This window comes from Ranitomeya variabilis, chromosome 8, assembly GCF_051348905.1.
Source record: "Ranitomeya variabilis isolate aRanVar5 chromosome 8, aRanVar5.hap1, whole genome shotgun sequence".
Lineage (NCBI taxonomy): Eukaryota > Metazoa > Chordata > Amphibia > Anura > Dendrobatidae > Ranitomeya > Ranitomeya variabilis.
Window position 1 is genome coordinate 170,376,179 of NC_135239.1, and position 21,011 is coordinate 170,397,189.

The 21,011-nt window shown below is 41.7% G+C and overlaps 1 protein-coding gene across 1 annotated transcript in view; it reads right to left on the reverse strand.

Moving 5' to 3' along the window:
- The window catches only part of CACNG2 (calcium voltage-gated channel auxiliary subunit gamma 2), a 130,620-nt gene extending 112,023 nt beyond the window's left edge, over nt 1-18,597 (reverse strand). Inside the window, exon 1 of the mRNA XM_077278803.1 lies at nt 17,158-18,597. Within this exon, the coding sequence (XP_077134918.1) occupies nt 17,158-17,368 (211 nt within the window). The 5' untranslated portion in view covers nt 17,369-18,597. The remainder of the gene's footprint in view (nt 1-17,157) is intronic.
- Nucleotides 18,598-21,011: the final 2,414 nt, after the last annotated feature.

Genomic DNA, 21,011 nt, shown 5'->3' on the forward strand with positions numbered 1-21,011 from the left:
ACAGTACCATGTAAACGTACGGAAAACAAAATCCGCTGTACACATGCTGCGAAAAAACAGCACGGAAACGTAGCGTTGTTTATTCTGCAGCATGTCAATTCTTTGTGCAGATTCCGCAGCGGTTTACACCTGATCCTCAATAGGAATCCGCAGGTGTTAAAAGGCAGTTGGAATCCGCACAAAAAACGCACGAAATCTGCACTAAATCCGCGGGTAATCCGCAGTGCGGTGTACATGTGCATTTTGAAAAAACAGTGCGGAAAAATCCGCACACCAATCCGTAACGTGTGCACATAGCCTTATTTGTTGGAGGGTGATGCCCAATTAAACCTTCTGCTATGAAACCCCATGATTTGTATGTATGCCCCTGGATACATAGATAAACATGTTATGTAGATAAATACATAGATAATAAATAGATGATAGATCGATAGGTGAATACAAGATCTCAGTTCTGGAGGTGTATTAGGGTGGAACTTTGGCCTATCTAGTAGCTATTACTTATTAGTTTTAATTCCCTTTTAATTGCCCTTTAGAAGCAGCACTCCAGCATTTTTGTTCAGCGCTGGAGTGGTGCAACTACTGTAATGTAAGTTCCCTGCCCCTAGGATTATACTTACCAGCGGCCATCCTCAGCTGTTCCCGATGCCGCTTTGATCCCGTGCCGTCATCTTGTTACCGCAACTTCTGACTGAACGGAAGTCAAACAAGATGGTCACAAGTTTTCAATGTCAGTCTATGAGGTCCTCCTTCTGGTCTTGTTCTGGCTCCCATAGACTTACATTGAGTTCTGTCTTCCGGCTCACCCAGCAAACACCGGAGCGATCCGGCGGGTCACAACCTGCAGAAGACGACTGGTGCGGTGCTGATAACAGAAGAAGGCTAATAAGTATAATACTAGGGGCAGAGAGCTTAGATTGTGCAGTAGTGGAATGGATACCTTGTTATTCAACAGAGAATAAAACAAAATGTTTACACCATTTATAAAGTTTAAAAGTCTAATTGTTCTTAAATAGTTCTAACTATCCAGCATATAGTTGTTAATAAAAAAAGATATTTAGCTCGTCATCTATTTAAAACGTGGCGTGAGCTGAACGCTCAGTGCTTGGGTACACGGATCATTGTTTCCAATGCTCGCATTTGTCCCAGTGGTCTTTATGATGATGCAGGGGAAATATTACAATAGAATACAGGTACTTGGTTTGGTTCCTGCAGAGGTTAAGCAAAATGAACCAGGGGTGGACATATTATTGGTGCAAGTAATGGGGCCACTTCTACCTCCAAGCATTTGGAATTGTGCAGTATGGTGAACTACTGGGCTGAAAAGGGGCCTTATATTGTGCTTGCTAAGGGACCCTCTTCGGTCTTTGACCATCAGTGGTATGAACACATTTGTAGCCATTTATCCAATTTTTACAACGCTAAAGCAGATCAATGTACCTCCATGGTGGCAGCCTTCAAACCAACCTTTTGTGTGCTCTGCTCCTGCAATCAGTTTAGTTTGCTCCCTTTCCTACTCTCTGTATAGTAGTCACTTTTTAGGGGAATTTGTCATCAGGTTTTGAGACAGAGACTGATTCCAGTTTTATATCACTTACTTTAGTGGGTGCACAGTCGCAATAAAATCACAGTTTTCTCTGCTGCAGATCTAGAAGAGCTCAGAATGCTGAGCTGTGTATAACCCCGCCCACACCACTGATTGGCTGCTCTCTGTGTACACTGCGTATTGACAAAAAGCCGCCAATCAGTGATGTGGGCGGGGTTACACAAAGCAGGAAGGCTAGGAGGCACGAGACACATGGTCCGGTAGTGATAATCTCCTGCTGAAAAAACACTGATTTTATTGAAACAACAGCACACAGCCCAGTAAGTGACACATAGCTGGAATCAGGGTCTCAGTCACTGCATTATTGTGCTCTCGGATAATATAGCAAAAACTTTATTACAGATTCCCTTTAAAAGATACCCTCCATAAAACCTCATGCTCATGGTCGGGATCATTAATGCTTCTTTGTGTATACCAGTGATTTCAACCTTGACATCACTCCGAGGGGTCCTGTACTGCAGCTGACATCGTTTTTATAGTAGTCGTGTGGCTCCACATTTTTAATGATAGGCTAGGCAGCTTGTAAAAGTCTATTTCACTGCATTTCAGGGACATTTTTATTGTAATCCTAGTTATTCCTGAATCCTGATATAGTCAGCCATTGCATAAAAATGAAGAATGAACTTATGTTTTACATGGTTTCATTATGTTTGCACTAAAGTGAATACACCAGAAGGCAGCACTGACATTTCTAGACTGCAGCTGGCACGGGTTTATATTCTTCAGATGATACAGAATTTACAGGCGTAAATGGTTTACATACAGTATTGTTTGCATGATGCTGTCTGTGTACAGTAGTTTTATATCCGGATATACAGAAAAATAGAAAAGATGAAAACACAGAATCACGTGGGTCTTAGTAGATGGTAGACAAATGTATATGACATAAAGGGGTTTTCTGGGTTCACAAAATCCATGTCCTGCCCAGCTACATCTTGTTTAAAAAAAACAAACAGGTCTTTACTCACCCTCCCCAGGTCCAGTGTTGAGTCCCCACCGATGCTTCCATTGTTTGCTATTGTCTGCAGTGCCGATGTCATATCGATAACACTGCAGCCAAAAACAAAGCAAAGCGGCTCTGCCCAAGTTGATGGCATAAACTGCCTAGCTCACTGATTGATTGCAGCGTTGTCAAAGTGATGTCAGCACTGCAGACAATAACAATGGGAGCTGTTGGTGAGGCTCAGCACTGAACCTGGGGTTTTCCAAAACAAGGAAAAGCTACTTAAATAAAAGATTAAACATGTTCAATATCACATATCCGGGTAAGTAAAGTTATGTACGATAGACAGACAGACAGATAGATATATGATCGATAGATCGTAGATAAATAGATAAATACATAATAGATACTGTAGATAGATGATACATATATCGATAGGTGATTGTTAGATAATGATTGATGATAGATAAAAAAAAAAAAGTAAGAGCAGCACTAAAAAAAAATCACAAGTTGGGTGCAAAGCCCCCCCCCCCAAGGCAAAAACCAAACCAAACCTTATGTAGAGATTCAAAAATTGGAGGCAGCACACCATTCAGAGTGAAAAAGAGCTTCTGTTTAACAGCCCATCATGGCGACGTTTCGGTTCAAGAGTGAGATGATACATAAATAGAGTCAAAATGAGAAAACAAATCCAGAAAATCACCTTGTCTGATTTGGCAAGATTTATTTAGCAAAATATGGTGGAAAATAAGTATTTGGTCACCTAAACATGCAAGATTTCTGGCTCTCACAGACCTGTAACTTCTTCTTTAAGAGGCTCCTCTGTCCTCCACTCATTACCTGTAGTAATGACACCCATGTGAACTTGATATCAGTATAAAAGACACCTGTCCACAACCTCAAACAGTCACACTCCAAACTCCACTATGGTGAAGACCAAAGAGCTGTTGAAGGACACCAGAAACAAAATTATAGCCCTGCACCAGGGTGGGAAAACTGAATCTGCAATAGGCAAGCAGCTTGGTGTGATGAAATCAACTGTTGGAGCAATAAAAAGAAAATGGAAGACATACAAGACCACTGATAATCTCCCTCGATCTGGGGCTCCACGCAAGATCTCACCCCATGGGGTCAAAATGATCACAAGAACGGTGAGCAAAAATCCCAGAACCACATGGGGACCTAGTGAATGACCTGCATAGAGCTGGGATCACCATAACAAAGGCTACCATCAGTAACACACTATACCGCCAGGGACTCAGATCCTGCAGTGCCAGAAATGTCTCCCTGCTTAAGCCAGTACATGTCCGGGCCTGTCTGAACTTTGCTAGAGAGCATTTGGATTATCCAGAAGAGTATTGGGAGAATGTCATATGGTCTGATGAAACCAAAGTAGAACTGTTTGGTAGAAGCAAAACTCATCGTGTTTGGAGGAGACAGAATGCTGAGTTGCATCCAAAGAACACCAAACCTACTGTGAAGCATGGGGGTGGCAACATCATGCTTTGGGGCTGTTTCACTGCAAAGGGACCAGGACGACTGACCCGTGTACATGAAAGAATGAATGGGGCCATGTATCATGAGATTTTGAGTGCAAACCTCCTTCCATCAGTAAGGGCATTGAAGACGAAACGTGGATGGGTCTTTCAGCATGATAATGATCCCAAGCACACCGCCAGGGCAACAAAGGAGTGGCTTCGTAAGAAGCATATGAAGGTCCTGGAGTGGCCTAGCCAGTCTCCAGATCTCAACCTCATAGAAAACCTTTGGAGGGAGTTGAAAGTCCGTATTGCCCAGCGACAGGCCCAAAACATCACTGCTCTAGAGGAGATCTGCATGGAGGAATGGGCCAACATACCACCAGCAGTGTGTGCCAACCTTGTGAAGACTTACAGAAAATGTTTGACCTCTGTCATTGCCAACAAAGGATATATTACAAAGTATTGAGATGAAATTTTGTTGATGACCAAATACTGTACTTATTTTCTGCTATAATTTGCAAAATAAATGTTGCCAAATCAGACAAGGTGATTTCTGGATTTGTTTTCTCAGTTTTGACTCTCATAGTTGTGGTCTACCTATAATGTCAGTTACAGGCCTCTCTCATCTTTTTAAGTGGGAGAACTTGCATAATTGGTCACTGACTAAATCCTTTTTTTCCCCACTGTAGGAGATAGATAGATAAATAGATAAATGATAATAGATAGATAGATAAATGATGATCGATAAGCAGATAGATACCATAGATAGATGATTCATAGATAATGATAGATGATAGACAGATGATAGATAGATTATAGATAGATAATATATAGATGAATGATAATAGATATTTATGAATCTTCATACGTTTCTTTGCTCATGCAAGAGAACTATTTAACATATGCATTACATTATGTCAGGAAAAAGTCTCTCAGAGTCTGCATTCACACATCTGTATGAAGTGTCGGTGTGCTGCTCAGTTTTTTCTCGGACAGCACACAGACACATGAGTATGTTCTGTGCTGATACCCAGAACTGGATCAGAATAGGACCGGCTCTGAGGTTCACGGATCTCATTCTTGGATCTGTCATTGTAACGTATGTGTGAATACGTCCGGTCTACTTAATGGCTCTGTTGATATATCACACGTATGTGTGCATGCTTCCTTAATAGACAGCACTGGCCTATTTAACTTAATGCTAAATTTCGTCTCATTAATTAATGCTCATTGTGACTGATTTAGTAAAGTTACCTGTGGCAGAAATTTGGCTTAATTTGCGCCATCAACTGTCTTTCCTGTATTGTTCACATTTATCATTTTAGACATGTTCTAGACACTTTTTTGACATTACCTACAGGAAAACGGATGGAGAAAGGGTGTGACCTACATCACCACAATCCCGTGTGCCAAAACTGTGCCAAAAATTGTCACAACTTTATGGCCCCAGGTAAGAAAGCTACAAATAGCATAAACACACTATGTCGTCTAAAGATGTGCCAAATTTATCAACAAGCAATACCCCCTTTGATACATTGAGCACATTTTAAGACTCTTTAGTCTACGTTTGTGCTGCCTAAAAGTTAAACAGTAAATCAGTTTAGTAAATCAGTCCCTCAGGTTTTCGTGACTTCATTTATCCATTTAACCCTTAAATCTCCAATCTTCTATAACACAAATCCGTCCAGCCTATGGCCTCACTGAACCCATTGATTTGTTTTGAACCCCATAGATCTCGGCCAACATCACAGACTTAGAGACACTCTTGTGGGCTCTATCTGCTATGGTGGCACTGATCTATAATGGATTTGTCATGGGTGTATTTTTGCAGGCAAGTTCTGTAATGCATGTTCCGTGGCTTTGTGATGGAGGCAATGTAACTGGTTCTGTTTTTGGAGCAAGGTGTTTGCCCCTTTCATGGGAGCACTGCTGCTAATTAAGTATGGCACCCCTCCTAGAATGAGCAGTGAGAAGACATGCACCATCATAACCCCAAAGATTGCAGATAAATCAACCAGAGCTGAGCGGATCGATTTGCGGGTCTCTGATCCAGCATCCAGGTCAGTGGTATCTGGCCACTAAACGGGAAGCCTGAGAGCCTCTCACCTTCTGGTGTCTCCATTTGATTTGGTGGGGCTGGCACGACGTCATCAATGCAACGTGACACCCAGATGCCATTGCGCCAGTCCCTGCTAGTCAAGGTAAGATCTTCGCGAGCCTCCTGTCTAGCAGTCAGGCACCACTGACCTGGACTTGGACCGGTGTCCCGCAAATCAATACGTTCAGCTCTAAAATCAAAGCATTGGTATCGGTTAGAGAAGCAGCTCCAAACTAATGGCTGCCGAATATGTTGACTAATTCAATTCCTGTTGATCCGACCATTGGGAGGACTTGATTGAAATATCTTTGACTGAGGGCAACTCAGCCTGAAACATTGAGGTACGATTAACTGTTATCTATTTTTTTCTCCTGCAGTACATATGAATGAAGGACACCTTTGAAAATTTCATAGGGGGAAGTTGTCTCCTTTTTTGTGCCTTCAGGATGCCTGTAAATGTTCACAAACCTCCTAAGTAATGATAGCAAGTAAAAGACAGGGAGGAGGGAGATGCAGCTGCAGATTCCTATTCAAAGATTCAGTGAAACTTCAGGAAGGGATAGGGAAGCCCCAGAGGGGACATCTTAGCTGAGAGAACAGAGCCCCCTTTACATCATAGATTTGCACAACATCTGATACATTTCTATCTTTCTAAGGAGCATTGGTTTTTTTGGAACTACATACACTTTACAGATTGCTGACATGTTCCTTATGGTGAGGTATGAGTCTACTGTCACATGATTACAGGTGTAACAACCTAAATGATTATTTGGTTAGCATAAATTATTCCTTAATAATTCAATTATTGGAGTGCAAGGCCGCATTTACACGGAATTATTGCGGATGCTGTTAATCCTCCACTGATTGGTTAAATGTAAGCTGATCGGGGGTTGTTTCATATCTAGTTTAGACGGGTGAACTGTCATACCATGTGCACAGAATGGGATCGTTCTGTGTGCAGAGAATGTTATCGTGCTTGGCAGCACATGTCATGTTTACAGCGGACGATGTGCTACTGAGAACAATGATTTTTAAGCAAGCTTAAAATCATTTCAGCTAACGAACAAGCATTTTGATCATTCATTGGCTGATTAGTAGACTGTTTGGACAGCCCCCCGAGGAAGCCCACGCGAAACGCGCGTCGGGGCTGCACTGGACTTCACATCACACAGGCAACATTATGGGTAAGCTGAAAAACCTACAAAGTGGTCACCGTAGCTACTTGGGACCATACCCCTAAAGCTAGATACATGAAACCGAAAAAAGCTCCCGATTGGGTCTGGGCAAAGTCATAAATATCATACGAAGAAAATATATAAAAATTATATATAACTACCCAAAAATACCAATGAGGAGAAAAGACGGGGTATAATTGAACATATATAATTTTATTGCATAAATAGCAAGTGAAATTTACAGACAAACAGGTAGTACGGTACATAGAAAGCTAAAGAGAGTCGGCAATATAGGAATAAATAAATGCCGATCAGAGAAAAATGAAAAACTGCATGGCCACCGGCATCACAGCAAAAGGTGCAAGAAAAACCAATGTATGCACCTAAAGCACTGCACTTGTACACGTCTGCCGTCAGGAGTAAATGGGTATCAATAGGGAAACATGGTCCTCGTATGATAAGAGTAACCAACAATAGTAAATACCCAGTCGCGACAACCCACTAGCCTATCTAGCATAATGAAACCAAAAAGCAACTAGATAAAGTGCTCTAAAGGCGACCTGTAATGAACGTGCAGTGGAATAAACACTAAGTGAAATGATTGCACAGATCATTTACCTTCAGACATGGTGCAGGCTGTATGCTGGGATGCCGGTGAGCCACGCAGAAGCCTCGACGCGCGTTTCACCGTCCTCGGCTTCGTCAGGAGGTCATTATGGGTAAGCTGGCCTGCGCTGGTTTACTGCTGTATTTATGACTGTGCCCGTATTTGAATCATACATATGCATGCTCACAAAGATCAGGAAGCCGGTATTATCTGGTGTGAGCAAGATATATACAGTATATATGAGCTTTGGGTGGAAATAATGATTCCTTTTGGTAGCATTCCTGGGCAACCATATTGCACACTTGTGGCATTATAAGCACTTTAGTGACATTCATTCAGGTCGGTTTTTACCCAAACCCTGAATACATCTTTGATGTGTATACGTCCTTCACACCTGAGCCTTTTTTCTGTATTATGACTTTCCCTACATATATTGTGTGCAAAAATTCTTTTATGCTTTTTTGATTAATAAAATTAATTTGCGTTATACGTTTTGGACTTAAACTCTTTGTTTGTTGTAGGACCTAGGTATCAGGAAACGCTCATTCCCAATTTTGGCTATATAAGTCTGTAAATACCATTTTTGGCCTTGTAAGATCCTAAAGGTTCAACATTAAACATGCTTGGATAAAGTGTTATTTGAGCATGCTCGTGTCCTAACCAAGTGCCTTCGGCCTGCTTGAAAAAAAAAAGTTGAAATCCCCGCGGCTGCATGTCTCACGGCTGTTAGACATCACATGCCGGGATTGCCTAACAAACAGACAGACCTTGCATGTGTTGCAGCTGTCTAATAGCAGTGAGACATAAAGTCGCAGGGACTCGGACATATTATTTGAGCACGCCAAAGACCCTCGGTTAGTACTGGAGCATCCTCAGATAACACCTTATCCCAGCATGTTCGCTCATCATCACTATTCAACACATCAGTTATGAACACTCAATATATCACATAATTCTTGTCCTATGAATAAATATTTCCTTTGCTAAATTTTAGATAACCCAAAAGATGGGTAATTATTTCTTCAGGTGATGGAGAGGACACAGATCCTTTGCTTCAAGCATAAACTTAGGGTTAAAGATGTACTTTACTCAATCAATAGCCACCTGAATCCTCACCAGGCAAACTTTATGGCATATTTTTAAAAAATGTCAAACGTTTCTGAAGATACAGAAAACATAACGGTGACATAAATTTTCAGAACGTTTATTGTTTTTTGGATGTTTCTATTTACTAAACATAATTTTTATAATATTTGCTGCCTACTCAGTGATCAGTGAATACAACCTCTAACCAGTGACATAACCAGTGACATTACTAATGCTACCAAAAAGACAAAATAGTCATAGCAAATCATAGGCATAATATCATGGTATGATCATGGTATGAGATAATGTACACCAGCAGCAAGACTAAAGATCATCTGATCATTGGCTCATCGGATGTGGAGATGACAACATATAACCTCTGAAGACCTAGGCATGATCATTTTACTAAGATATTGACTGGCACCGAAAAAAAGAAATCTAGCTCATCAGCCAGAAAATAATGGCACAATCCCATACAGTGGAGGATTTAAAGTTTTTAAAAATCTTGTGGAAGCGATCTAACTCTGTAGTATAGTATACATTAAAGTAGAGCCATAATTGATAATTGTATTAAAGGGGATATCTGGGACTTTACACAAAAGCAAAAAATGTATCTAAGCACTAACAGGCAGGTATTTGCAACGTACCTGCCAGTTGTGCCCTGCGCCGTTCTTCCTTGGCACAGATCGGTCACAGACCGCTCCTGCCGGAGATTCAGCTGCCTCCCTTGATGCGACGGGGAAGGACTTCCGAGGTCATTCTGATTGACAGCCGGCTCTCCCAGTTAGGCAGCAGAGATCTGGCTGTCAATCAGAATGACCGCGGAAATCCTTCTCCGTCAACAAAGCAGACCAGAAAACAAGCCTCCGCTCTGTAAACATGACGTCAGCAGAGGCTGCTGAATCCCCGGCAGGAGCGTCTGTGACCGCTCTGTCAGGGAAGAATGTCGCCTGCCACAACAGGCAGGTAGGTTGCAATTACCTGCCTGTTAGTGCTTAGGCTTTTTTTTCTGTAAAGACCCGGATACCCCCTTTAAAGGGTTTGGATTTCTTGGCATGCACGCATTCTACAGTTAGTGTCACCTTTACCCTTATGCCATACAATCACTACGTGAAGACCACATTATAAAGCACCGAAGACTACACCGAAGAATGTCAGTTCATGTGCACTATTATGTATAAATCTATGGGAGGTTTTTTTTTTAATATGCGTTTCATCAATCATTCAAATAGGCTGGACATTTTTGGAAAAATCTTCATATTCCAATGATGTAATAATGCAATTTGAGGACGTGGATCTGTCAGTGCTTAGACATTTATTAAAGGGGTTGTCTGACTTGGAAAGCCCCAACTCAACAACAGGTCTACAAATGGTGATCAGATTGGGGCAGTGTTCCACTGATGGGAACTCAAGTGTTATCAGTAGGGGAATTGCCACCTTTATAGGTCACCCCATAGAAATCAATGGCTTGTCCAAGTATTGAGTAGACAAGCTGGGTCATCCAGAATGGGAGCTGTTTTTAAAGAAGTACTGCTCCCATCAAAGTTTTTATCCTCTTAGTATATTGCAGTCATCATATTATTTAGCACTGTGTACTTATAATTGCTCATTTTGCCTTTCTGCACAGTTAATTCTTCTGTTTTCCATTAGGTTGATGATATTACGTGATTAATCATCGACTAACTGAATCCTTCTAAGCTCTAAGTAGAAACAGGAGGTCAATTTTGTCTGCATAAGTCATGAGTCAGTGCAAAAATCCCTGGCAGGGGGAGAATCTGGGTCAGTAGTTGTAGAGGGGAATGATAAATGCAGGGACAAGAGACTTCCTGTTTCATATACAACAGAGAAAAGAGAAGAACTATCTGGGTAGAAAAGCAAAATGAGCAATTGTAAGTACACAGTGGTATATAATATAGTGGGGTAATATATTAAGAGGATAACTTTGATGGGAGGAGGAGCGCTTCTTTAAGTGATTTCCCACTCACAGTAATAGATTGGAATCCTTCTATACACCCAAATTTCCTAACAGAGTTTATAGATAGGGGTTGTCTAACCTGAACAAACCCTTCAAGTGCACAGTGGCCCAAATAGGTACTTCAGAATCTCTATAGTAACAATGATAGCTCACATAACTTCTTAATGCAATCAGTTGACTTTTTTGTTTCCATCAAACTTCAGAACTATTATAATGTAATAATCTTAATTTATATGGTTTCCAAACTTGGCAGCAACATTAGTTTTAAAGGCTTTTACTAGAATCAACACATATAGATCATGTGGCTTATGAAGAAAAATGTTGTACATCTAAATGGTGTCCATAAGGGCAGGTGCAGACGTCGGTATTCTCGATTGGAGTGCGACTCATCAAAACATCGGAAAGCTATCAGACCAATGTTAGTCTATGAGGCACTAGTTTGATTTTTTTCCTTGGTCAAAGTCTACCCTAGGAAAAAATCGCAGCATGCTCCATTTGCATCTGATATTGGGATCGCACTCGGCCAGGCAAGTCAATGAGTCCATGGAAATCATCGGCCTGAACTTGGATGACATGAAAGAATGAAGAACTTGGAGACATTATTTTTTCCATCTTTTCCTCATCTGAGAGAATCAGATCATAATCTGATCAGAGTGTGATTAACGTAATCAGCCCGATTTTCTCGGAAGAGAGAATTTACGGTGGTTGATCCTAACCTAAGATTTCTTCATGCTCAGTATTCAGGCTGTGGATGCAAGAAAACTTTGATATAAGAGGCCAGTGCTGGTCACACTTGGATATATGTAAAGGACCTATAATTCTATAATTCTGGGCTAAAGCGATACACATTAGAGTAATTTTGGCCGAACATGCTAATTTTGTCAAAAGTGGCTTCCCATCTAATATTTATAGGAGTTTACCGACGCCCCCAGCATGCCTGATCCTTTTGTTCTGTGATTTGCTGTCCTTTTACGCTGGCCATATGTGAGAGATAGCTGTTGGCCAAACAATTATTCTGCAGACGCCAATATCTCACAACTCCTGATACACATGAGAAATCGGCACCTATGTTTTCCATGGGGAGAGAGGAGAAAACCGCTACCAGACACCTCTGGCAATAATTTATCTCCCCTAATTGTTGAAATTCCAATCTTTACCCAGAAATTATCTGCAGGGGAAGAGTTGGGAGACCACTACAAAGATCAGATGATTATCCAGTCCTGGCAGGTTCAGCTGATTTTCATCATGTGTTTCAATACTAAAAACAGCCACTCGGCTGAGCCAAGCATCTACGTGTACGGGAGCGATAGCAGGTGGATGAACGACTGTCTGGTCAACAGGTATCTAATGCATATTGCCAGCCTAATGATAATTTTTGTATCCATGTAATAAATATTTCGATTTTTCGTAAATAAGATCCAATTTTATCTGATGCTCAACTATTCATCTTATAGATACAGGAGGCAAAAGGGAATGACATCTATGTAAAATTATTATAGTAGAAAGTGGCTGTAAAAAATTAGGTTAAGAAGGATAAAATGCAAATCTGCTTATGTCAGTTCCATTTCTGGTCCCTTTGGTGCAAAGAAGATAAGATCAATGAAGCATCTCTCTCCACAGTGTCTTATCCCTGTGTCGAGTTTATGAGCGTTAAACCACAAACAATGAACAACCTGAGGATATTCTCTCTTTATTCTGTCCACGTTTCAAGACCAATGCCTAGAGGTGACCTTTCCATATTTAATGATCACCTTTAGTCTTCAGATTCCCGCTGTTGGGTTCTTGTGCAATTTGTCTGTTGTACGTATAAAACTAAATTAACATTTTAATCCACTCATCGTATCCTCCCTTGATTGCTCGTACAATTGATTATCCCCATTGCAATTAATCTAAAACACCGTCAGTCGGCTCATTTAGACAACTGCTCCTAAAATGATGCAAATATCCATAACTGGATATCTTATCTATTCAAGAATTAGATACAAAGCTCCGTCTTTGACCTTCAAAGCCCTCAATGAAACTTCTCCGCCTTACATCTCGGCATCTGTAAATAATTGCTAATGTGCTCTACTTTGTCAGTGATCTAAATCTCTCATAATCACCTCTTATTCTTATCCTGTTACTGTGGGACTGTGCTTATGGCGCTACCAATATCGCATTTATTAAACTTGTTCCATATGCAGGATTAAAGAGCTTCCTTATAAAAAAAAAATACAGTAAATCGTATACTGGTATCACATAACCAAATAGGAAGCCTTCTCGCTGCTGACATATATTTCTAAATCTTCTCATTTCATGCTTTTGTCTATGACCACTATGGAGGCATATTTGTTTGGGGGGGCCTTTAGTTTAGGAAATACAATTTTAACCCTTGATTTTAGGTGGCCATTTGACTTACTTGGTGACCATCTTGGCTTGAACATTTTCTGGGGTCTACAGAAATTGCCTATCGGTACCTAGAAGCCTCTGGAAATTGGAAGTGGAACTAATTACACTACATTGTGATCCTAAGAGCAATGACCTTACTTTTCACATGAAGGTCTAAGACCAGTGATGACTTTTAATTCTGTGACGACGAGAGTAAAGATCCTAGAAGAGTAAGGTGATGTAGATGGATGACATAAAATTGGGGACCCTGTTCAGTCTTTCGTCTTTCTTCCTCCCTGTTTCTCCTGCAATGGTCCTCCCACTTTCCAAAGGTCTTCTTCATCTCCTGTTTTCCCTCTTCTTTTTCCTCCCCTTGTCTCACACCCACCCTTTCTCCTTCCCCCTCCCCCCATTTCGTTCACCCTCCTCTATCCTCGCGTTCTCTCTCACACACCCTGTGCAGTCTTTGAAAATTAGACAATCCCCTATTAACCAGCCAGTTAAACTGAATTTTGCGCATGGCTCCTCTCCCCTCCACTACTCATCTCCTCCTAAAATGTAGACACCTGCACTCTGTTAACCATGTATTACCCAAAATCCACCTTGCATCCAATTCCCAAATACACAGGAAAACCCAAACCTGAACAGCCTATCCCACCATTCCATCTGTCTTCTTCGCTCCACCAACACCCTTCCAAAAAAAAAAAAAGATGCCACCAGAAAATTACTCCAAGGGAACGCCGGCTGCTCAAAGGTTAACAAAAGGGATGGCCAGCTGGCTTAAACAAAATTCCTACAAGCTTCTTATAAATGTTTAATTGTAACCACTAGCCACTTCGGGGACACATAATAAATAGGAGCATCAATTGAAAAGGTTTCCTGGAAGGAGGGGAGGTGGGAATGAGGTGTTGTGGATGGTGGCGGCGGTGGAGTGAGGGGAAGGGAGGGGGGCTGAGATCTATCAGGGTGAATTCATAGCTATTGATTTTCTCCTGGCTGGGGAGGGACGGCATATTCTATTCAGTGCAATGTTCCTCTGCAGATTATGTTAAGAGGCAGGCTTGGCTGAGGAGAGGCTCAGCGGATGCGCTATGCGTGTTTAATGCGTCAAACTGTTCTCATCGCTCAATGGAGACACTTAGCAATTCAGAGCATGTCCCATCACAGCCCAGCTCCAGAGGAGGAAGGGCCAAAATGTCCCACAGGCTGACAGCCTGGGCTGGAGCCTATGTGAGCCTGCCTGGTAGAGGTGAAATGACACTAGAAAACAAGTGTGCAATAGAGAAGAACCCCATCGTCATGCGATGAACCGACGCTTAGGCCTACGACTATCCTTTCATGTACGTGGAGTAAATCATTTCTGATATATATATATATATATATTATATATATATATATATATATATATATGTATTTTTTTTTAGCTACTTTTCTTATAGCATTTTGTTAACAATTATTCATTTTGGTGCAAAGTACATTTATTTCAAAGAATTAATAATCTAAGCCATAAATGACATTATATGGGTAATCTGTGCATCAAACCCTAGAAACGGGTCCACAAATATGTGCATATATAATACCGTATATACTACACAATATTGTCTGCACTAAGTGTACACTATATGGGTGCATTAAATGGTTGCTCTTGCATTGGCCATATATTTTTGGTACATACTGTGTGTATTCCGTATGTCATCCCTGTTTGATTGATTCCAAAACTGTTATAATAAAACTTTTGTGTCCGGTGCCCCCATGAGTAGTGGCTGAAGCTGAGCGTTGGGCCAATGACTTCCGTGTCTAGAGTCTATCCTATGAAGGTTATGATTATATGATTTTTTTCTAAGGGGATTTCATTCCATGTCGATATGCTCCGAATTATTGGGAGATTGGGCCCTGGTGCCTTATTAAGTTTTGGTCAAGATGATAATTGGACTCTCTGGCTTGTGATATGACTTGTTCGTGTGGGAGGTGGAAGGGGTATGTTGTTTTGAAAGCCTGGCAGAACCATATGCGCCTACATTTTGTGTATGCAACTACACAAGGTCTGGCCTCTGCATATGGTGTGTACGCGCTTGGCATAGTCTTTGTAGTGTGTGTGTCTCAGTATATGTGCGTGGACATGTGTGGTGGCAATCTGTTCAGAAAGCAGCAGGATATATATATACTGACATTCACACTAGTGCACACACACAATCACACAGAAATGGCCCCAGCGGTGCGCTGAAAGCTCTAATTATCCAATTATACAATTGTACGTATTCAGTGCAGACACCCAGTGTGTGTGTGTACTGTATATAATAGGTTGCATTGCAACACTGCATGGACTATATATCGAATTATCACACACACACACACACACACACACACTCTGCGGTGCCGGAGGCGGACTGAGTGTGTGACTGTGCCTCAGTGTCTGTACATATGTGAATAATGTGTGTGGCTATGGCTGGATTGCTGACCTGCAGTGATTGAAGGGGGGATTGTGGGGGAGGGGGGTGGGTGGTCTGTGTACCACCATACTAATCATAGTTACCTCGCTCCGCCTGACACACACACACAGTCCTCTTCCCCCCCTTTTTTTCATGTGGGTTGTGTTTAACCCTTTCGTTGGCGCAACAATGTACTGCAGGGCTTTTTTGGCATGGCACATGGTAAAAGGAGGGGCAGCTGTGGGATGCAGTCTGCCAGTGATGACCCAGGCGTCAGTAACACACATATTAGTCAAAGAGGGGCACAAGATGGGAATAAGGAATAGTCACAGGCCTGTTGAAAACTTGGTTACATAAATACCAAAGATTTGACACAATGTGCAGATAGACATCATGTTTCCAACATGTAAATGAACCATCTGTGGAATAGAAGAATAAATGACACAAACAGGTAAACCCTATAGCACTGAGTATATACAAATAATTGCATAAATAAATGAATGATTAAAAAATATATATAAATAAATCAATAAATAAAGTCATAAATAAATGAATAAAGAAATAAATACATAAATGAATGTAAAAAATAATTAAATATATGAACAAAGAAATAAATAATGAATGAATAAATACACCAATAAATACATAAATGAATGAATAAAGAAATAAATATATGAATAAATAATGAATGAATAAAGAAATTAATAAATATATGAATAATAAATAAATGAATATATGAATAAATAAAGAAATACATAAATAAATGAATGGATAATTAAATAAATAAATAAATAATTATACAACGGTTGTGCAGAAAAGTCCTAGAAGTATTGCAGCTATATGTCATGTCACGGGCTCTGCGATATGCAGCATTGCATTTACCTGAGGATATGTGTAGTGTGTTTAGGCCTCAACAGCATTTAATCTGTACCTATTGATTTTTTTTTTCATCAGCAATGCATGCCATCCATTTTCCATGTGTGGCTTTCGCCTATACAGGTACATGGCTTGAGTCTCCAAATTCTAGCTCAATAGCCAAGCGTGCACTTGTCTCGTCATGGAGCAGAAGGACACAATGCCCCTCGGAGTACTGCCATTCATGCCCCTGTACCACACTCTGCGTCCCACTGCTTCCATCTTAACAAAATCTATCCTTCACATCATCACAATGAATACTTGGATCAGTCTCTCCCCAATCACCCTCCTCCCTCCATCCCCCCACCTCGGGTTTATTAGCTCAGTCTAGCCGCCCCTTGTTTAAAAAATGAAATGATAAGATGGAGGAATATGTAGTTTTCTGATTCAGGAGAGAGGGAGGGGAACAGGAGAGCAGAAAGAGGAGGGTGAAAATGTAAGAGAGGAAAAGGGTCTCATCCAGTCACCAAAATACCTTCAAGGCAACATGTTCTCCACAATCCAGAATGGGTCATGACTTCTTCATTCTTTTTGCTGGTTTCATTTTCACTTATAGATTTGCTCTTGCAGACCCCTCTAGAGTATAACCAGTAGTCTGTGCCCACAGCAATTGTCATTAAACTGAATGCAGCAAATGCTCCCACAGTGGTTAGGAGCATCTGAACACCTCTATCAAACAGACCCATAATTCTTCATTCTATAGACATCCAACAGTCTTCTGGTTTAGGGGGTGAGAGGAGACAAAGATGGGAGATGATGGAAGGATTTTGTTGTTTTTTTTTCTTTCTTTTTATCTTTTTTTTTAGCTTAGCAGTAATGCTGGACCTTGCCCAAAAAGATGAGGTATCCTAATAGAAAAAATAGCAAAAGTAAAGCTGCTGGAAGGCTTGTGGATGGAGAGCTCGTTGTCCATCAGATCATGTCCAAATGCAGGTTAATAGGAAGAAATAGTGCAGACAGACACAAACAAGCAGCAGAGCTAGCACACAGAGAGGCTCTAATCTCTCTAATCCCTTTTCCTAAAATTCTGATCTTCAGTTTCCATAAGTGATGGCTAATTGTGAAGCTGTAATCAGCAGGAATAAAGATGCAGTATCTTCATCACCAACCTTCAGCATCAGGACCAGGGCAGGGGGGGATTATAGGGTTAGGAATGCAGGGTCCGCTTTCCTTATGTTGTTCTGCAGCCTGCGCCATGTAAAAGGGAGAAAAAAAAAATAACAGATTTTTTTTCTTCTTCTTGTTCTTCTTTTCGCTCTCTCCCTTTGCTCTTCACAGATTATTTCTTGTGTCGTCCCCTCTTCTGGTGTCTGCTGAGTGTGTGTCTGCTGGAGTGTGGGATCTCTCTCTCCCCTGCTGTTGATTACACCACAAGTCTCCTCTGGATGCTGTAAGGTTTGGCTTGAGAAGGACTGCGGCTTTTGCAATCCATGGTTGTACAGCTGAAGATCACTGTGAGGCCCCCACTTAGATGTCCTGGGAGGGAGGCAGGCTTGCTGTGTAGGGTGGGCTGGTGAATGGGCTTCCTCTGCTGCTGCATGGAAGTGATGCTACAGCTGTTCTCTCTGGATCTCCTTTGCCTCTGCTGAGGACCTGGTGCTGAAATGGACAGCTCCTAGACACCAGAGCTGCTGCTGGAGAGCACTTTCATGTAGGACCTCCTGTCCTGGAACAGCCAGCTGGTGGAAAGCTTCATGTCCCTCCTCTCTTTGCTGTCCTAAGTCACCACCCCTGTTCAGCTTCCAGGAGGAGGGGGATACCAATTCCTGCAGCCCCCTGATCCTTTTTCCTTCTCCCCAAACAAGTTCATCAGCACAAATCTCCTAAATGCACCCCAAGTCTTGGTCTTTCTGCAGACTATGCTCCTCCATTTATTTGTTTATTTATTGACTTATCTACTTATTTATTATGTCTCGTTTTATGACAATTTTATCCTGGCACTATATGGCGAAAAAAGGGGGAAACACCTATTTAAAATATTCCCTTTCATCTGTCTCTAACCATAGAGGGGATTTCTTTCCCACCTCTTCTCTTTTTCTCTTTGCTCACTTCTTTTACTTAATGGAAATCAGCCTTGTATTTATCACAGTGGGATATATTTAGGATTGAAGAACCATTTCATTGTCCCTCAACACTACCCCCTCCCCAAAAAAACCCCTTGAAGATTAAGTCATCTATTTAATGATTATGTAATTCTCCCCGTTTTCCCTCCTCCAAAAAAAAAGTAATCTATCCAGGTTGTGAGTAACCCATTCTCTCATACCTAAAGGGGTTATGAAATGAGGATTATCGGGTTGCCATCTCAGAAGAGCACTATCTCACTGTCCTACATTGGTAGTTAAGATATTACCGGATCGCATAAGCCAGCCGCTTAATTATTTCCAAGTTAATTGGGATAATCATGCTATGCTGCTGACAACCCAGTTCTTGCATGGTGAATGCTTCATAAGGATTGGAAGGAGTCATACAAACATGATGGAGGAGGAAAAGACATGGTCTTGTTATAGTTGTAGTTATAAAATAAGAAAGCCTTGTTTTATTACTCACTATACCTTAATTCTCACCCTAATTTACATACAGATAAATATCCAACGGATCTGTATAAATAATGTCTTCACATATGTTGCCAGTAAAGCCCATAGTGTATTTTTGGACAGTTAAACTAAGAAAGTCTTTTCAATGTGAAAATATACCAGGGTACCTGGATAAAACCCATATACTGCTAGTAAAGAGCCACAGTGTTGCCATCTACTAATACGTCTCGCTTGTGCCCTTGACTACTATTGAGCTACATGTTGTGTACTGTTCCGACATCTGAGCCTCAGTCCTGCTTACAGATCACTATAAAATTCTGGCATAATGTGCATTAAATAAAGCAAGATGGAGACATAGGATATTGTTCCTCCGAAACTTGGTGTAGCCAAAGCATTGCATTCCCTAAATCAGGGGCAGGCATATCATTTGTGCAGCCGCGCAGGGGCCTAAGAGGTAACGGGCCACTGTTACCACCAAAAAAGGTGGAATTGTGCATTATGATGAGCTGCTGGCCTGCAAAGAGCACATATACTGTTCTTACACAGGGACCCTTTTCTGTCTGTGGCCCCCATCTTACATCAGATCAATGGAGTGTGGTTATAATGCAAGGCGTCTATATTAATGCAAACAATATGTAGTGCTTTCTGAGTAGCTGCAGGCAACAAGTCACCATCTAGCCTAAATTCTGTTTCTGTGAGCTGTTGAAACCCAGGCTGTCACTACACCTTTTTTAGTGGACTACAAAGTGCGCATTACACCAATCAGTAAGGGTATGCTGATACATCACTATTTGGCCTCTGTGAAATCTAAAGTGTATGGCTGAAATCTGACGCTGATGCTCAGTTTCCACCACGTTTCGCCTTTGATATGTTGCAGATTTGCACAAGGAGTATCCCAATGGTCAATCTATGGCTTAATTAGTGGCTTATCTGTGGCACCCCAGGAGTTCGGGTACCACAGTAATGCTGCCTTCCTCTCGGGGAGGGTAGTGCTATGCCTGGAAACAAGAGAGATCTCTTTGGCAGGTAACCTGACCCACACAACACCTTCTGAATCCAGGCCAGGAGGTGGAGCTCAAAACCCGGTTTTAGGGCTGCTTCCCTGAATAAAGATCCTGGTCTGGGGGAGGAGTCAGACAGTTGGTCCCAAGAGAGCAATTCAGTCTGGAGAGCAGATATGAAAGGAGCGGAGAAGAGATTTGAGGGCTCAAGGAGGCTGCCATGGGGCCTCTGAGGAGCCAGAGCGCAGAGACCGGGTACCGGAAGCCCGAGGCTGTAGTAAGCTGCAAGTCCCATAGCAGAATCGGAGGGCACATAACTACACGTATATTACCCAAATTAAGCCTGTGGTATAGCAGCGTTGTGGAGCCTGGAGTTACTGTGCAGAGACCCCAGAAGGAACGGCTCAAGCTGCCTACCTTACAGGTACATGTCCCAGGACAGGGGAAAGAACCTGGACCTTGTTAGGACACTTCAGGCAGCAAGGGACTTATAGCGAGTGCAAAGTGGAAGGCTCCCAACCTGACTTGCCAAGGGGATTTCACTTGCTTCCGGGCTGCCTGGACACCTAATGTACCTGTTGCTGTTACCCTGGACTGAGGCCTGATACATCTTCAGTAAAAGAGGTAAAGACTGCAACGCCGTGTCTGTCATGATTCCCAATGGCAGGGACTTAGGCAAAAAACGGACAAGCTCTAGGAAGGATGGTATCTTAGGTAACCGCGATACTGAACCTAACACGCAACTAAAAATAGCCAGGGGGTGTGCCTACGTTGTCTCTAGACACCTCGCGCCA